This window comes from Sapajus apella, unplaced genomic scaffold, assembly GCF_009761245.1.
Source record: "Sapajus apella isolate SASKATOON/1434 unplaced genomic scaffold, GSC_monkey_1.0 scaffold28, whole genome shotgun sequence".
Taxonomy (NCBI): domain Eukaryota; kingdom Metazoa; phylum Chordata; class Mammalia; order Primates; family Cebidae; genus Sapajus; species Sapajus apella.
Window position 1 is genome coordinate 9,382,965 of NW_022436968.1, and position 19,438 is coordinate 9,402,402.

The 19,438-nt window shown below is 33.4% G+C and overlaps 1 protein-coding gene across 8 annotated transcripts in view; it reads right to left on the bottom strand.

The window, feature by feature from the left end:
• Positions 1 to 19,438, bottom strand: part of FSIP2 (fibrous sheath interacting protein 2) — a 95,868-nt gene that overhangs the window by 47,337 nt on the left and 29,093 nt on the right. For 5 of the 8 annotated variants that reach the window (XR_004273271.1, XM_032292728.1, XM_032292727.1 and 2 more), the window contains 2 exons: positions 4,721 to 4,778; positions 1,202 to 1,238 (listed from right to left, as the gene is read on the bottom strand). The exons of 2 other annotated variants lie outside the window; for them this stretch is intronic. Coding sequence is in view for 4 of the 6 variants with exons in the window: in XM_032292728.1 (XP_032148619.1) it covers positions 1,202 to 1,238; positions 4,721 to 4,778 (95 nt within the window). In the remaining 2 variants the exon portion in view is untranslated. Of the gene's footprint in view, positions 1 to 1,201; positions 1,239 to 4,720; positions 4,779 to 19,438 lie in introns of those variants that run through there. One more of the 8 variants, XM_032292733.1, reaches the window with a different exon arrangement.

Below are 19,438 nucleotides of genomic sequence, written 5' to 3' on the forward strand. Positions count from 1 at the left end.
GTAAATAAGATTCCTGTAACTAGGCTGCTCACACCCAAAATATTGCCTAAATTAGTCCAAAATTATTCATATTTCAGAGAAATATTCAAAGAAAAGTTAACATATATATGCCACACTCCCTCATGGCTCATTTCAAAGCATTTGAGGAACACCTGAGGAAAGGCCACTTTATTCAGCTGTAATCCCCAAATATACCCCCAATATTTTTTACTTATTGTATAAGCAATGGGTTAGTGGTTATGACACATATTTTGAGATGACAGTCTGTTATGAAATACTTGTCTTAAATAAATACACTCTAAATCAAATATTTAAGAATAAAACCTAAATGTTTACAGAGAAGATAATTATTCTAAATCAACTGCAACACATATAAATTATAAACTAAGACATTCAATATATGTTATTTTTCTTATTACGAGAGATGATAAACAATAACCTACATTATTACTCTTAGGCTAGTTGTGGCAAAGTGATTCCAACCTCAATATATAAAAGAGGCATCTATTTCTAAAGTTTTCTTTGTAATGAAATATGATAGATGAAATCCAGTTTTCACTTTCTTTCTATTACAACACTAAACTGAAAAATATTCCCTTGGGTCAAAGCTTTCGTATTTGCTGCATATTCTATGAATTGGGCAAGTCCATGTTAAATAGTGTGCCAGAATATGTACTGTTCCTCAAATGCTTTCTCTTTCCTGAGTGTTCAGTCTAGATCCAAATTCGGTCTCATAAAAATATACTACCTTATCTTTGCCTGTTCCAAGTCTTAGCTCATAGGTGATGAGGTCCCTTTTCACAAAACTGCTAAAGACAGATCCAAGCATCTCAACTCATCTACTACTGAGTTCACTAACAAGATCTGCAAGGGCATATCAATATAGCTTCCCATGATAGAATAGGCTTGTGGTATTTGATTCTCTTCCTGTGAAGGCTAGGTCCCTTAATATTTCACCATTCTATACCCATGAGACCTCATCTTGAAGGGCTAATATTATTTTTGATAACAACTTTGGACCACAGGAAAGTATAAGAATTAACTGAAAAGGAACTTCAAAGAAGAAAAAAGGACAAAGAAGAAGACCAACAAATATCAATGGATGACTCCTAGTTTTCTAGTTAACAAAATGTATTCTATTATGATGTATCAGAAAGTATGACTCATATGTTACTTTATCAGTGGATTTTACGATACATACTTTTTCTTGCAAGCAATTTTGCGGTGAGTTCTGTTGCCTGTAGAGAAAGGTTTATCATTTGTTTATTATGGAGTCAAGAATTTATAAAACTTTTTTCTAAAATTTCTAATCATTGAATCATTTTGTTGTATCTAAGAGTTTTTCTATAGAAATTCAAAATGAAGAATATACCATTTTTTCCAATCCTCCTATTTTACTTTCTCCTTAGATTGGCCTCTAGTTTTAGAAATGTACTTTACTATTCATGGGAACAGACTTATAGCTGCAGCATAAACAATGTACCTCTCTGATCTTTGTCCTTCTAACACACCTTAGCCATGCCCACTTTGGTTTCTCTGAAAAAGGATATAGGATTTGCAGGGAGGGGCAGATGAGTTCCTTCTGACTGTTAAAAGGTCTGATAGAGCAGCAAGGCATCTGACCAGAACTTTCTGATAGTCATTTATTTGCTCTTTCAAATGCCATAGTTCTACCGTTCACTCCCCATATTCCATAGTAGAAAGAAAATAGTGAATGATTATTCAATAACTATGGGTTAAAATCATGGATTTCTAGCTATGTTTAATACCAATTTAGATGCATTCCTTTACTATGTATGACAATATTCTATCATGTGTTATTACATTTACCACCACACACTAATGAAATAAAAAGTTTTCTGAATTGCAAAAAAGAATAGCTCAATCATAAAAATAATAGAAAATAAAATAAATATTTATTAAAACAAGATCTAAAACTGCAGTCTGATTTATTTTCATATATTTTTGCTGATTTGAACTGTTTCTTTTTTCTTTCTACTTTCTTAAGTACACTCCTTTTAGGCCTGTACTCCACATGATTAAATTTACATTTCCCCCAAGGTTTATGATTCAATTTTAAGAAATAGCCAGACTGAAAACTACATCCTATAATTTGGCAGGAAAAAAAAAACTTCACTGGGTTCAGTTCATAAAATGGATTTCGTGACAACAGTCCATCCTTAGACTAGTACCTTTTTGCAGTATGCAACTGGGAGCATGGAAGCTGATGTCAGTGATATGTTCTCTATCATTTGCCCTCATTTGTTTTTCTAGGATCTGGTTTCTTAGGTCAACTCAAGTTTCCACGGGTTTTTCTCTTAGATATTCTGCAACCTAATGCATTCAGATTCATTTTTCTGTTTTCTTCATGTTATATCATTGGCATAAAACATAACTCAAGGAGTTCTATGTATTCATTGATACCAGTTCCCAATAGACTTTCTGCTCCAAAAGCATGCAACACAGAACCAAAGTACAAAGGCCTACATGTAAATTTAATCTGAAAACTGAAAAAGCTTTATTGATGACAAAAATGATAAAGCATGGCATCAGCAGAAATGGCAGAGTACGTATCTCATATATTCATTCCTCCAAAAAAATAATGAGTAAACTGGCAAAAGAAAAATGACCAGAATTATAGTTTCTGGAACTCTAGAAAATTAATCAAAAACTTGCAGCATTCCAGAGAGCGCTTATTTAGGAAAAACAGTGAGCCTAGGTAATAGCAACAGGTTTTGGTGTTTTAATCTGTCTTATTTTTATCCCCTCTCTTCAGCTTCATAATATCCTTCAAAAATAATACCCTGAAATCATAGAAACATAGTTTTATCTTGGTACCTGCCTCAGATCTGGCATTATAGTTTGAACATAGTAGGTTCTCAATAAATGTTTGATAAATAAATCCCTATTTAAAGTCTTTTGGATCTGTGCCTACTTCTCTCTAATGCCAATGAAGCCTTTGTGCAGGCCACTAATGGACTTTGATAACTGGTTCTGAGTTTCTTTCTTTCAATCTTTCCTATATATCATTGTCAAAGTTACTCATTATATATGCTAATTTGACCATTATACCTGCACTAAAAACCATCAGACTATTATCCAATAAATAAACTACAAGTTTTCACCACAGTCTTCAGGATAATAGATTTATTGCTTTCTTCATTCTGTTACTCCTTATACCTTCCTTGTAATACACACTTATTCATCACCTAAGTGCAATGCTGAATTATTGCAACTTTACTCCTACTGCTGTTATATTTGCTTTATTTTCATTCCTTTGGTACTGAATTTTTATCTCCATTGCATAAATCTTTTGTAACATTAAACAACTGAACAGAAACAAGAAAACTAAGCAAAAAGTGAGAGAAGAGAAAGAAATGATAGAATAGATGTGAGACTTCCACAGCAAACTCCTATAAAACTTGGAGTTAAACCTGAACAAGAGGAATGTGACATATGTGTCTTTGCCCTTTATTTGGATCTCTGTGTATGCTTTTAGAGAAGTGGTGAAGAAGCTCCAGGTAAGATAAAGAGTTTTTTATTTTTCACCAAGCTAAGATTTATAAGGAAAGAATATTGAAAATGCCTGCTATGAAATATTCAAGTGATTTTTGTAGTTCTACATTCTTGGGTTTGAGAAGATAAAAATGCACTTTTTACAACTATATTATGAGCCTCTTATAACCTTTTCTTTAAAAAGCTATGTATTTATATTTCCAAGAAATAAAAATGTATGCATCCAATAAATAAAATAAGCAATGTTATTTTACATGTGGTCTACATACGGTCATCAAGTTTTATTGCTTTGAACTAGACAAGTCAGTTTCCTTCCTTCTGCATCTCTTACTGTGTTAGGTATCATATGAATACTCAGTAATTCAAACAAACTGGTATTTATCTGTCTTAAGGTAAAAATTATTATTTCAAGAAGGCTGGTCTGAACATGTCAATATCATTTGCCATCACTCACAACTTATTTTACTCAATCATCTTCATGGGAATTTGTGGTTTGTAACATCTTTCCTAGACTTCATTTGTCTTGCTGATTTTTTTAAAAGATTGTGGCATGGGTGTAAAATAACTCATTGCTATTACGTAGATTCATATTTTCCTCTCTCTCTTTTCTTAAGTTGAGAAAAGCAGATATAAACATCAACAAAATAGGTGGTCACTAAGGTTTGAGGAGTGAAAAGTCCGTGGGCTTAACAAATATCTCTTCTACGTGCCGTAATTTCTACTATTAGAGATTATTATTTTGTGTTAATCTGCAAAATACCCTTTACGGTGGGGGATAACTGATTAAGTCATTAATACTACAGAGTAAACTATATTACCAGTATTAGAAAGCCAATAGTCTCAAAAAGCATAAGGAATGGTAGCTATTTCAAAGAAAAGAAAGGCAAAGAAATAAATACAGATTATGAGAAATTACCTGAATAAAGCTATGATGCAGATACACTTGAAAGTGGCGTGGAGACCCTGACTATAGGTGGATTATAGAACCATAGTGGAGATATGGAGATAAAGAAAGGGAAGGACAAAGATTCCTTTTGTCTACAACTTAAGCTTAGTGCTGAAAGTCTGCAAAAGACTGTTTCACTAAATCCAAGTAGAACTACAAAAATTGAGGATTCCATGTAATCATTTGCTTATGAGCAGCACTCTTACATAATTATTAAAATTTTTATTTATGATTACATATAATTCCTTAGATACTTACATATTTGTGTTAACAGGAGAAGAAAATATACCCGGGTCTGTAGCCTGAGCCTGAGGTCCTATTTATTAGAAAAAGAAAATTATATAGTTTGTAACCATCCTCAGAAACTTGCTAAATGTTAATCCTCTAATACGTATTTATTTTCTATTGTTACTGCCTTGTTTACAAGCTTTCAGAGACTCTCCACAGTGAAGTCCAAAGTCTTTAGCAAGAACCTGTACTATAAGATCTGATGTCCTTTCCTACCTCTCCAGTGTCTTCTCTGACTAGTCTTTCATATTTATGCTATGGTCCAGAGACAGAATATATTGCAGTTCCCTAAATATATCCCATTTCTCATGCCTCTCTGGCCTATGGTTTTGCAATTTCTTTTGTCCAGAATGCCCTGTGCTGTCTTTAAACTTCTCATCTTTTAGGTCTCATTCAGCTTATGTCAACTCTTGAAAGCCTTCCTTGAAAGCTACCTGAATAATACCTTTCCCAATGCTCTCAAAGAACTCTAAACATGTTTGTATTATAAAACTCATCATGCTATGCATTAATTATGTTAATTCTTGTGTACACCTGATTATTAAATAAAATAATTGATGTGTGGTCAATTTTATTTTATTTTTTAAATTTTTTCATTATACTTTAAGTTCTGGGCTACATGTGCAGATTGTGCAGGTTTGTTACGTAGGTATACACATGCCATGTTGGTGGTTTGCTACATCCATTGCTCTGTCATCTACATTAGATATTTCTCCTAATTCTATACCTCCCCAATTCTCCCACCCTCTGCTATTCCTCCCCTAGCCCCCAACTCCTGAGACCCTGGTGTGTGATGTTCCTCTTCCTGTGTCTATGTGTTCTCATTGTTCAACACCAACTTATGTGTGAGAACATGCAATGTTTGGTTTTCTGTTCTTGTGTCAGTTTGCTGAGAATAATGGTTTCTGGTTTCATCCATGTCCCTACAAAGGACATGAACTCATCAATTTTAGAGAGAAATGAACTGAGATTAAGAGTGCACATATCTGAAAGTTAAATGTGAAGATAAAACTATTTTTAATACAAAAAGCTCTTCTGTGGTTTCCAGCAATATGCTAAAGAAGTGTCTTGCATTTTGCCTAGAATTCAGTATAGAGTATACTGTTAAAAATAGCTAAACTTTCAAAGAGATAGTAGAACTTTCTGAAGGTAAAACAATTGTGAGAACAGAAATCTATAGTGATAAACAAATGCTGAAGCCGATACCTGCTCTAGGGACATTGGCCACATCTGGAAATGTAGTGTCTGGTCAGAGCATTTAAAACAAGACATTGGAGGCCGGGCGCAGTGGCTCAAGCCTGTAATCCCAGCACTGTGGGAGGCTGAGGCGGGTGGATCACGAGGTTAAGAGATCGAGACCATCCTGGTCAACATGGTGAAACCCCGTCTGTACTAAAAATACAAAAAATTAGCTGGGCATGGTGGCGCGTGCCTGTAATCCCAGCGACTCAGGAGGCTGGGGCAGGAGAATTGCCTGAACCCGGGAGGCGGAGGCTGTGGTGAGCCGAGATCGCGCCATTGCACTCCAGCCTGGGTAACAAGAGGGAAACTCCAACTCAAAAAAAAAAAAAAACAAGACATTGGGCCTCCAAAAGATGGCAAATTAAAACTAAGAGCTCCTAAAAATATACAGATGCTTCTTGACTTAAAATGGGGTTGACATCACAATAAACGTATCATAAGTTGAAAATATATTAAGCTGGAAATGCATTGAATACACTTAATCTGCTGAACATAACAGCTTAGGTTAGCCTACTTTAAATTTGTTCCGAACACTTACATTAGATTACAGTTGGACAAAATCAGATAATACAAAGCCTACTTTATAATAAAGTATTGAATATCTTATGTAATTTATTGAATGCTATACTGAAAGGGAAAAACAGAATGGTTGTATGGGTACTTAAAATACAGTGTCTATTGCATGTTTATTGCTTTCACACATCCGCCTGTAATCCAAGCACTTTGGAGGCCAAGGCAGGCGGATCACCTGAGGTCGGGAGTTCAAGATCAGCCTCAACAACATGGTGAAACCCCGTCTTAAAAAAAAAAAAAAAAAAAAAAAAAAAAAAAAAAACATTGAAAAATCATAAGTCTAACCACTGTAAGTCGGGGACCATCTGTATAGGATCCCAAAGAGCTACATTGTCAATTAGTCATCTGCAAGAAAAAAAAAATCATACCACAGAGGAAGCAGAAAAATTATGTCTTGGCTTGTGGCTATGGATGGAGAAGTATTTTCTAAGAACTCATAATCACAGATACTGTTTTCTATACCCTTGAGTTTCAAATCCGCAGAAACTTTATTGTCCTTCAAACTGCATGTGAGAATTTAATTTAAAATGAAGCTGTGTTCACAGCTCTTACAGATAACTGGCAGAAGCATATGTAAATTTCCTTTAGAGAATTACAGCCTATACAAATATTATAGAATCCCCAACAATAAATTTCTGTCAAAACTGAGCTCACATATAACAATAATAACCTCCCACTCCCACAGAAATATTTAAAAAAACAAGAAACTATGGTTTTTAACAGAAACAAAAACAATATATTAAATTTAGATCCCAAAGATTTCAAATATTAAAATTACCAGATATATAAAATAAGCAAACTTTATATATTTAAATATATAAAGAAGGAATTTGAAAGGATAAGAATGGAAAAAGAGCTTATAAGAAGTCCAGACAAATTTGAAAATAACTATTTAGAAATTGTATTATATATATGCAATATGCCGTAGTTCAATAAATTGTATAATGTAATTAATTTATGAAATAATAAATTTTAAATAACTAAATAACAAGAGAAAACTGGTGAATTGGAGGACATATTTGAAGAAATTAACAGGAATGCATCAGAGAAATGGAAAATACAGTTGTTAAATGATATAAGACAAAAGGGTAGTCTAATACTCAGAAGAAGATAACGGAAATGAAGAGAGGAAATATAGAAAGAGAAAATGATTGAAACTTGTACAGAACTGCTCATTATAATAACACTAAAGAAAAACAAAGAAAACATCTTAAAAACAGCCTGACGTGGGGGATGGAAGAATCACTTACACAGGAATAATTACTTAGAATAAAAAGTAGAATTTAAAAAATTGTTTTTTCTTTTTCTGAGACGGAGTGTTGCTCTGTCACCCAGGCTGGAGTGTAGTGGTACATTCTTGGCTCACTGAAATCTCTGCCTCAGCCTAAATAAAATAATATCTTTAAAGTGCTAAGAAAAAATAACTGTCCCCTAAACCTTATTTGTACACTTGGACATAATGACATTCTAATACAAGGATAAAGAACATTTTCTCAAATAAAATCTGAGAATTTACTCCCAAAATACGTTCCCTAAAGATCTTTCTAAAGAACGCAGTACTTTAGGACAAATGGCAATGATCCCAAGAAGTACTAAATACAAGAAGGAGTGAGCGGAGAACAAAATAAGTTGGTAAACAAGAGGATAAATACAAATTAAATTTGTATAAAACAGTAATAAGAAGTTAATTTGGCTGACAAAAAAATTAAAATGTCAAAATATAAATTATTGAACAATAATAAGTATAATATGAAGTGGTGATTAGAAGTTAATTATCTTACTTTAGCTTTTATTTTAAATATACTTCAACATAAGTCGAAGAGTAAATGTACAATGTTCAACACAAAGAAATAAGAAATGTTTGAGTGAAAGATTTCCCAATTAACCAGACTTATTACTATACATTGTATGTTTATATCAAAATACATATGTTCCCCAGAAATATGTCTGACTTTTATGTATCCATAAAAATTTAAACAAAAAAAGTTAGGGTGATTGCCAAAAGAAATATACATATGTTATGCAGTTTATGAAACAGTAAAAAATACTACATAAAAACTAAATTTAGCACTCTTAAGAGAATGCAATAAATAAAAAAATATATATTAAAAAGTAGGACAAAGAGAAACCACAAATAAAGCAACAAAAAACTTCCAGAGATTTGTAATTTACATAAATACAAATTGATTGGGTTCCATTAAAAGTCATAAATTCTAAGACAATAAAAATAAAACAAAATCCAGCTGCACATTGTCTACAAGAGCCATCTAAACAAATAAAGACACTAAGATTAGAAGCTGACATATCTATATTAATATTAGACACATTTAATTTGAGGAAAAACATAACATGGTAAAGGTCACTGCATGATGATAAAATATTCAATTCACCTGGAAGATATGATGATTCTAAAATGTGAATATGTCTAATCACTAGATCAAAAAATATTTTTTAAAATGGGCTGAGCTACAGTAAGAAGTTCACAAACCCACCATCATTATTTTCAATAATGTTTTGAACAAGTAAAAAATAAGTATATATGTGGATTTGAAAATACAATAAGTTATATATTTGAAATACACAATTCATTATATTGATTGAATGGAGATATTTAAACATTACATTCCAAATTGAACAATATTCATTGTTTTCAGCCATACAGAACCTATTAAATATTAATCATGTTTGCTAAGCCATAAGGCATTCTCTAGTTCTTCTTTAAGGTTGGTATCATAAAGATCATACTGTCAGTCTACAATGCAATTAAATTGTAAATGACCACCAACAACAATGAAGTAAAAATTAGAATTACTAACCCAGGAGTACAAAATTAAACAACTAACTCATGAGTACAAACTAACAAAATTGGAAATTAAACATGATTCAGAAAAAAATGAAATATTATATGACAAGGTTTTTGATACATTTTAAATTTTCAAAGTTACATATCACCTGTTAAGTCTCACACACTGTTCTAAAAACTGTAAAATACTAACTCATTGAATTTCCATAACAACTATATGAATCACTATTATTATTATTATTTTATAGTTGGAAAAACTAAAGAACAGAGACATTAAATAACTTGGCCAAACTAGCATGCATTTTAAGTACTGGAGGGTGGATTAAACCTGGCCACCTGAGTACATTCTTTTAGCAACTATGCCATATTGCCTTTCAATAACCTCATCTAAATAAAAAGAGTATATTATGACTTTATGCAAATATATTAGAAAATTTAGATGAATTAAATAAATTTATATAATATAGTTACCTGCTAAAAAGACTCAAAAAGAAAAACAATAGTTCTGAATCACTAAAGCAATTAAATTTGTAATTTAGTTTTTTCTCACTAAGAACAAAGACTAGGTTATTTATTTTAACAGTGATGACTACCAAACAAAGAATATATAATTTCAACTTTGTAAACGACTATAAAATAGTAAAAACAGGCAATACAATAAACTCATGGGGCTAGTATAATCTTGACACAAAAACCAGATCAGGATATTGTGAGAAAAGCAAATTACAACCCAACCTCTCTCAAGAACCTAGATGCTAAAATCCTAAATAAATTGCTAGTAAATTTAATCTACACATGTATAAGAAGAAAAACAGATGATAGATAAAATTGATTTAATCAAGGGTATGTGGTTGTTTTAACAATATAATATCATAGTCTTAACAGACACATAAAATATATTTTTAAAAGTCAACTTTCACCACTAATAAGAAAGTTTTGCATGTTAGACATAGAAAGATGCTTTCTTAACCTGACATTATTATCTACCAAAAGGTCACAGTACCTATCATACGAAATGAGAAATTACTTAAACATATTTTTCATTAAGAAAAAAGAAAGGCCAGGCACAGTGGCTAGTGCCTGTAATCCCTGCACTTTGGGAGGCTGAGGTGGGGAGATCACCAGAGATCAGGAGTTCAAGACCAGCCTGAGCAACATGGCGAAAACCTGTCTCTACTAAAAATACAAAAATTAGCTGGGCATAGTGGCGCATGCCTGTAATCCCAATTACTCAGGAGACTGAGGCAGGAGAATTGCTTCAACCTGGAAGGCAGAAGTTGCAATGAGTGGAGGAGCTGAGATTGTGCCATTGCACTCCAGCCTGTGTGACAGAGTGAGGCTGTGTCTCAAAAATAAAATAAAATTAAAAAAAACCTGTATCCCTCAGACAGAAAATAGACTTTTTTTTTTTTTTTTGGTATATCCATAAAACACTTAAAAATGTCATATATCATATCACATACTTAGCTATAAAAAAAATTTAACAACATCAATGAAAAGAGATTTAAAGCCTAGGCTTTTTGATACTAATTCAAATAAATTAAAAATAAATAATATAATGTTATCAAAATCAACAATGTCAATGAATAGAGATTTAATTTTCTGATACTAATTCAAATAAATTAAAAATAAAACTGTTATCAAAGTTAGAAATACAAGAAATATGTACCAATGTAACTGTTACATTGAAAGGGATTTTTTAAAAATTATATTTTAAGTTCTGGGGTACATGTGCAGCTCTTGCAGGATTGTTACATAGGTATATGTATGCCATGGTGGCTTGCTGCATTCTTCCCTTGTCACCTACATTAGGTATTTCTCCTAATGTTATCCCTCCCCAATCCCCCCACCACCTGCTATCCCTCCCCCAGTACCTCCCAGCCCCCCTAATAGGCCCCAGTGTGTGATGTTCCCCTTCCTGTGTCCATGTGTTCTCATTGTTCAACACCCACTTATGAGTGAGAACATGCAGTGTTTGGTTTTCTGTTTCTGTGTCAGTTTGCTGAGAATGGTGGTTTCCAGCTTCATCCATGTCCCTGCAAAGGACATGAACTTATCCTTTTTATGGCTGGATAGTATTCCATGGTGTATATGTGCCACATTTTCTTTATCCACTCTATCACTGATGGGCATTTGGGTTGGTTCCAAGTCTTCGCTATTGTAAACAGTGCAGCAATGAACATATGTGTACATGTGTCTTTATAATAGATTGATTTATTATCTTTTGGATATATACCCAGTAGTGGGATTGCTGGGTCAAATGATATTTCTAGTTCTAGATCCTTGAGGAATTGCCACACTGTCTTCTACAATAGTTGAACTAATTTACATTCCCACCAACAGTGTTCCTGTTTCTCTACATTCTAGCATCTGTTGTCTCCAGATTTTTTAATCATGGCCATTCTAACTGGCATGAGACGGTATCTCAGTGTGATTTTGATTTGCATTTCTCTAATGACCAGAGATGATGAGCATTTTTTCATATGTTTGAGAGGGAGTCTTACTCTGTCACCCATACTAGAGTGCCCTGGCATGATCATGGCTCACTGCAACCATTACCTCCCAAATTCTAGTGATTTTCCCATCTCAGCCTTTCAAGCAGCTGGGACCACAGATGTGTGCCATGATGCCTGGTTAAGTTTTTGTATTTTTGGTAGGGATGGGGTTTTATCATTTTGCCCAGGTTGGTTTCAAACTGCTGAGCTCAAGCAATGTACCTGTCTTGGCCTCCCAAAGTTCTAGGTTTACAGGCAGGAACCACTATAATTTTTAAATAAAACCATAACCCAGAAAGGTTAGGAGGCTCACACCTGTAATCCCAGGACTTTGGGAGGCTGAGGTAGGTGGATCACCTGAGGTCAGGAGTTCAAGACTAACCTGGCCAACATGGCAAAACCCTATCTCTACTAAAAATACAAAAATTAGCTGGGTGTGGTGGCACACACCTGTAATCCCAGCTACTCAGTAGGCTGAGACAGGAGAATCACTTGAGCCCAGGAGGTTGCAGTGAGCTGAGATCTTGCCACTGTACTCTAGCCTGGGTGACAGAATGAGACTTCCATCTCAAACAAACAAACAACTTACTAAAAATCCACAGAAACAAAACACAAAAATTCCACAATTTCAGAAAATATAGTTTACAGATGGTCTGGGTAAAATGGTATTTCTGGTTCTAGATCCTTGAGGAATCACCACACTGTCTTCCACAATGCTTTAAATGTTTTGATAGAATTTACTTGTGAACTCTTCTGGTCCTTGGCAATTTGTTGTTGTTGTTGTTGTTGAAAACCTTTTGATTATAGATTCAGTCTCCTTTTTCATTATTGAACTGTTCAGAGGGTCTCTTCTTGATTCAGTTTTGGTAGGTTTTATGATTCCAGTAATCCATTCAATTCTTTTAGTTTATCCAATTTGTTAGTATATACAGTTCCTTATTATCCTTCTTATTTTTGAAAGATACATTAATAGGTACCTTTTTGTTTCTGATTTATCTTTTTTTCTTAGTCTAGCCAAGGGTTTGCCCATTTTATTTTTTTCAATCAATTCTTAGTTTTGTTATTTTTCTTATTGCTTTCTAAGTTTTCTATTTTATTTATGACTTAATATTTATTTCTTTTCTTCTTATGACTTCAGACTTACTTTCTTCTTTTTCTAGTTCCTTGAGGTGTAAAGTTAGATCGCTTGAGATCTTTCTTCTTATTTAATGCTATGTGTTTATTGCTATAAACTACTCTTATAGATCTGTCTTTGTTGCATTCCATAGATTTGGGTATGTTGTGGGTGTTTTTTTGTGTTTTTTTTTTTTTTTTTTGGCCTGGAGACAATTTAAAAATTCCCTTTTGGTTTCCTCTTTGATCCAATGGTTTCTAAAGAATGTGTTGTTTAGTTTCCATGTATTGGTGATTTTTCTGTTTTCTTTCTGTTATTGATTTCAAGTTTAGTTCCATTGTGGTTGGAAAATATAAATGTAATTGTTTTGATCTTAAATTTTATAGGATTTGTTTTGTAACCCAGCATATGATCTGTTTCACAGAGTGTTCCATGTATGTTTGAGCAGAATGTGTGGTATTCTTCTGTCAAGTGCTAAGTTCTGTGCATGTGTTAGGTCAATTTGGTGTACAGAAGTAAAATTATTTCTATTTGCAGATGACATAATTACATACATAGAAAACCCTAAAGACTCAGCTAAAAAAAAATGTTAGAATGAATGAATTCAGTAAAGTTGCAGGATACAAAATCACCGCTAAAAAATCAATTGATTTTCAGTGACCAAACTACCCAAAGACAAAACTAAGAAAGCAATAGCAGCCCACTTACAAAAACAATAAAATACTTAGAAATAAACTTAATCAAAGAGATACAAGGATTGTACAGCAAAAATTAGAACACATTGATGATGGAAGTTTTAAAAGACAGATAAATGGAAAACATCTCAGGTTCATGAATTAGAAAAATTACATTGTTAAAATTTTTATACTACACAAAGTGACCTACAAATTCATTGCAATCCTTATAATATTCTTGACAACATTCTTTACAAAAATATTTTTTAAATCCTAAAATTCATATGGAACCACAAAAGATCCTGAAAAGGCAAAACAATCTTGAGCAAGAACAAAGGTATGTGATTATGCATAACATTTTCTGATTCAAAATATTATATGCTACAAAACCATAATGACTAAAACAGTATGATACTGACATAAAAACAGACCTATATTCCAACAAAATAGAATATAAAACCCAGAAATAAATTTACATATCTGTGGTTAACAGATCTTTGAAAAGGATACCAAAGAAACCCAATGGGTATTTTAAAATAAATTGTTTCAAATATTCTCACCACAAAAAATAAATAAATATTTGAGGTGAGATATAGATATATACATGCTAATAAGCCTTATTTGATCATTACACAATATATACATGCAATGAAACATTACATTATACCATATAAATATAGAAAGTAACCATTTATTTCTTTTTTTTTTTTCTTTTTTTTTTTGAGATTGAGTCTTGCTCTGTCACCCAAGCTGGAGTGCAGTGGTGTGATCTTGGCTCACTGCAACCTCCTGAGTTCAAGCAATTCTCCTGCTTTAGCCTCTTGAGTAGCTGGGATTACAAAGTGAACACCACCATGCCTGACTGATTTTTGTATTTGTAGTAAAGACGGGGTTTTACCTTGTTGGGCAGGCTGGTCTCAAACTCTTGATTTCAAGTGATCTGCCCATATTAGCCTCCCAAGTGCTAGGATTACTGTCCGGCCAGAAAATAACTATTTTTAGCAAACCAAATCCAGCAGCATATGAAAAAACTAATCCACCACAATCAAGTAGGTGTTATTCCTGTGATGCAAGATTGGTTTAGCATATACAAATCAATCAACATTATTTATCACATAAACAGAACTAAAGACAAAAAACACATAATCATCTCAATAGATGCAGAAAAGACTTTTGGTAAAATTCAACATCCCTTCATGTTAAAAACTCCTAACAAACTAGGTATCAAAGGAATATATATCAAAATAATAAGAGCCACTTATAATTAACCACAGCCATTATCATACTGAATAGGCAAAAGCTAGAAGCATTCTTCTTGAAAACTGGTACAATTAAGGTTGGGCCTCTCTTACCACTCCTATTTAACATAGCATGTGAATTCCTGGCCAGAGCAATCAAGCAATCAAAAATAAATAAATAAATAAATAAACGGCATCCAAACAGGAAAAGAGGAAGCCAAAACATTCCTGTTTGCAGATGACATGATTCTATATCTAGAAAATCCCACAGTCTCAGCCTCAAATCTACTTACACTAATAAACAACTTCAGGAAATTTTAGGTTACAAAATCAACGTACAAAAATCACTAGCATTCTTAACACCAAAAACAGTCAAGCTGGGAGCCTAATCAGGAATGCAATGTCATTCACAACAGTCACAAAATGAATGAAATACTTAAGAAATGCCACTAAACAGGGAAATGCAAGATCTGTGCACTGAGAATTACAAAATGCTGCTTAAAGAAATCAGAGATGACATAAACAAATAGAAAAAGATTGTATGATCATAGATAGGATGAATCAATATTGTTAAAATGATTATGCTGCCCAAAGCAATTTATAGATAAAATGCCATTCCTATCAAACCACCAATAGCATTCTTCACAGAACAAGGAAATATTTTAAATTTCATATGGAACAAATTAAAAAAACCTGAATTGTCAAGGCAGTCCCAAACAAAAAGAACAAAGCAAGAGGCATCAAAGCTACCTGACTTAAAACTATATTATAGTGTGATATTGTGCCAGAATTGCTAGCCTTTGCTTTAGTTATTTAGTAATAACTAAAATAAGCAGCCCAGGATAACTAAGATCTGTGTGTAAACAAATGCTTATCTTGACTTCGGTAAACCACTGAAGTAACAAACAGAATGACAAAAGTCCCCTGGCCCTTGGAATGTCCGGAGACCCCCGCCCTCGTCTCCACCCAGGAGGTGAATTACAGAATCCCCTGGACCTTGGAATGTCCGGAGACCCCCGCCCTCGTCTCCGCCCAGGAGGTGAATCACAGAATCCCCTAGCCCTTGGAATGTCCGAAACCTTTTCATCCCCATCCCCGCCCCTCACCCCCACTCCCAAGGTGATTTTTCGGGTATAAAAAGTCGTGGCACCCTCCTTTTGACACCACAGGTTGGAGAGACGTGAGTCCTCTGTGGTCGCCGGCATAATACATGACCCTGCAATCTGGCATACTTTTTTCTTGGTGCTAACTTTCTACGCTCCGTCCAATACAACAATAGGTCTAAGGTAACCAAAATAGCATGGTACTAGTATAAAAATAGACACACAGGCCTGCAATCATCTGATCTTTGACAAAGCTGACAAAAATAAGCAATGGAGAAATGATACCCTATTCAATAAATGGTTCTGGAATAACTGGCTAGCCATATGCGGAAGATTGAAACTGGATCCCTCCTTATACCATATATAAAAATCAACACAAGATGGATGAAAAACTTAAATGTAAAACCCAAACTATAAAAACCTTGGAAGACGACATACGCAATATCATTCTGGACATAGGAACTGGCAAAGGTTTCATGATGAAGATGCCAAAAGCAATTGCAACAAGGGCGAAAATTAACAAATGGGATATAATTAAAGAGCTCCTGCACAGCAAAAGAAAGTAGTAACAGAGTAAACAGACAACCTACAAAATCGGAAAAATATTTGCAAACTCTGCATCTGATGAGAGTTTAACATCCAGCATCTGTAAGTAACCTAAACAAATTTACAAGAAAAAAAACACAAACAACCCCATTAAAAAGAGGGCAAAGGATATGAACAGACAGTTTTCAAAAGAAGATAAACATGCAGTTAGCAGCGTATTTTTAAAAAGCCCACTATTACTGATTATTAGATAAATTCAAATCAAAACCACAATGAGATACTATCTTATACCAGTCAAGATGGTTAGTATTAAAAAAATAATAGATGCTGGCAAGTTCTCAGAGAAAAGGGAGCATTTATACATTGTTGGTGGGAGTGTAAATTAGTTCAACCACTGTAGAATGCAGTGTGATGATTCCTCAAAGAGCTGAAAACAGAACCACCATTTAACGCAGCAATCCCATTACTGGCTACATAACCAAAGGAACATTCATCATTCTATCATAAAGACACATGCATGTGTATGTTCATTGCAGCACATTACTGACAATAGCAAAGGCATGGAATCAACCTAAATGGCCATAAATGGTAGACTAGGTTTTTAAAAATATGGTGCATATTTTTAAAAAACCATGGAATACTATGCAGCCATGGAAAAGAATTAGATCATGTCCTTTGAATGAACATGGATGGAGCTGGAGGCCATTGTCCTTAGCAAACTAACACAGGAACAGAAAACCCAATCCTCATATTCTCACTTATAAGTGGGAGCTAAATGATGAGAACACTATGGACACAAAGAGGGGAACAACAACACTGAGGCTTACCTGGGAGTAGAGGTTGGGAGGAGGGAGAGGATCAGAAAAAATAATGATTGGGTACTAGTACTAGGCTTAGTACCAGGGTGATGAAATACAAACCCTCAAGACATAAGTTTATCTGTTAAACAAACCTGCACATGTGTCACTGAACCCAAAATAAAATAAAAATTTCTTAATAAAGAAAATATTTGCCAATTAAAAATAAAATAAAATATAAATATAGAAAATAACTATTTTCCAATTAATAACACAAAAAAGAAACAACAGGGAAAGATAATTTTTTCTATAAATGTTGTTGGGAAAGCAGTATGTCCACAAGCAGAAGAATTAAATCAGATCCTTACTTCACATCATATAAAAAAAAAGCAACAAAAAATGAATTAAAGATATAAATGTAAGGCCTTAAGGCATAAAACTGTAAGAGAAAACATACAAAGCTTCTTGATGTTGATCTAGGCAATATGTTTGGATATGGCACTAAAAGCACAGGCAATAAAAGCAAAAATAGAAAAATGAGATTATATTAAAAAGTTTTTGCATTGCTGTAAAACAATCAACAGAGTGAGAAAGCAACCTACAGAATTGTGTAAAATATTTATAAACCATATGTCTGATAAGGTGTTGTTATCCAAAGTATCTAAGAAAGTGACACAACTCAATGGTTTAAAAAAAAAATGCCATTACAAATAATGAGCAAAATACATGAACAGACCTAAATACATTTATCAAACAAAGGCATGTAAATAACAAAAAAGTATATGAAAAAATGCTTAACATGACTAATCTCAGGGCAATACAATCAAAACCACAATAAAATACCACTTCACACCTCTTAGAATGCCTACTATCAAAAAAGTAGAAGACAACAAGTGCTGACAAGATTGTGAAGAAAAAGAAAACCTTGCACATTGTTGGTAGAAATGTAAATTGGTACAGACGTTATGGAAAACAATATGAAGTTTCCTCAACAATGACCTTATGATCTAGCAATTTGATGTTTGGGTACATATGCAAAGGAAATGAAATCAGTATGTTGAAGAGACATCTGCACTCCATATTTACTGCAGCATTATTCACAATAGCTAATACATAGAAACAAATGTACACCAACAGATGAGGGGATAAAGAAAATCTGGTATATACCATGAGATAGATCTATCTGTCTGTCTAAGTAGATGTATAGGTAAATACAGGTACACAAACAGAGAGATACAATAGAATACTATTTAGCCTTTCAAATGAAGGAAATCCTGCCATTTGTGACAACATCAAAGAACTTGGAGAACATCAATGTTAAGTGGAATAAGCCAAATACAAAAAGACAAAAACTGCATGATTTATTTGTGTAATATAAAAATGTCAAGCTCATAGGAATAGAGAATAGAATGGTCATTACCAGGAGTTACCATGAGGAAGTTAAATGAGATAAATAAGTTTGGAAGATCTAATGTACGACCATGCGACTATAGTTAACAATATTGTATCATTAAAAACTGCTAAGTAAGTAGATCTTAAGTATTCTTCCCCCACCACACACAAACAGTTACGTGAAGTTAAGAATATGTTAATTAGCTTGGTTGTGGTGAATATTTTATAGTATATACATATATCAAGTTGTATATGATGTTTTTTGTCTTAGGATGAGGTTACATCTTAATTAACCAACAGTGAGTCAAAAATATTGTAAGCTGAGAATGCATTTAATACTTCAATAAACCCACAGTGAAGTTGAAAAATCCTAAATTGAACCATTGCAAGTTAGGGACCATCTGTACCTTCAATATATACAACTATACCTTAATAAAGTTGTGTTGTGGGGGAGAAGCTGATATTAAAGGAGGAAACAGTAAGAATAAGGATATGTGTACAAAGAATTTAATTTGTTTTTCCAATTTTGGTTGTCAACATTAGTACAAACAATAAAAATAACAAAAAGAGAATAGGAAATTCCTTCTTATCCTTCATGACTCAATGCAGTCTGTTCCTAAATTGTAAAGGCTTTTGTGATGACCCTAGGTAGATATAGGAATTCTCTTTCCCATAACTTTTCCGACTTTTATACATACCCACTTCCTTGAT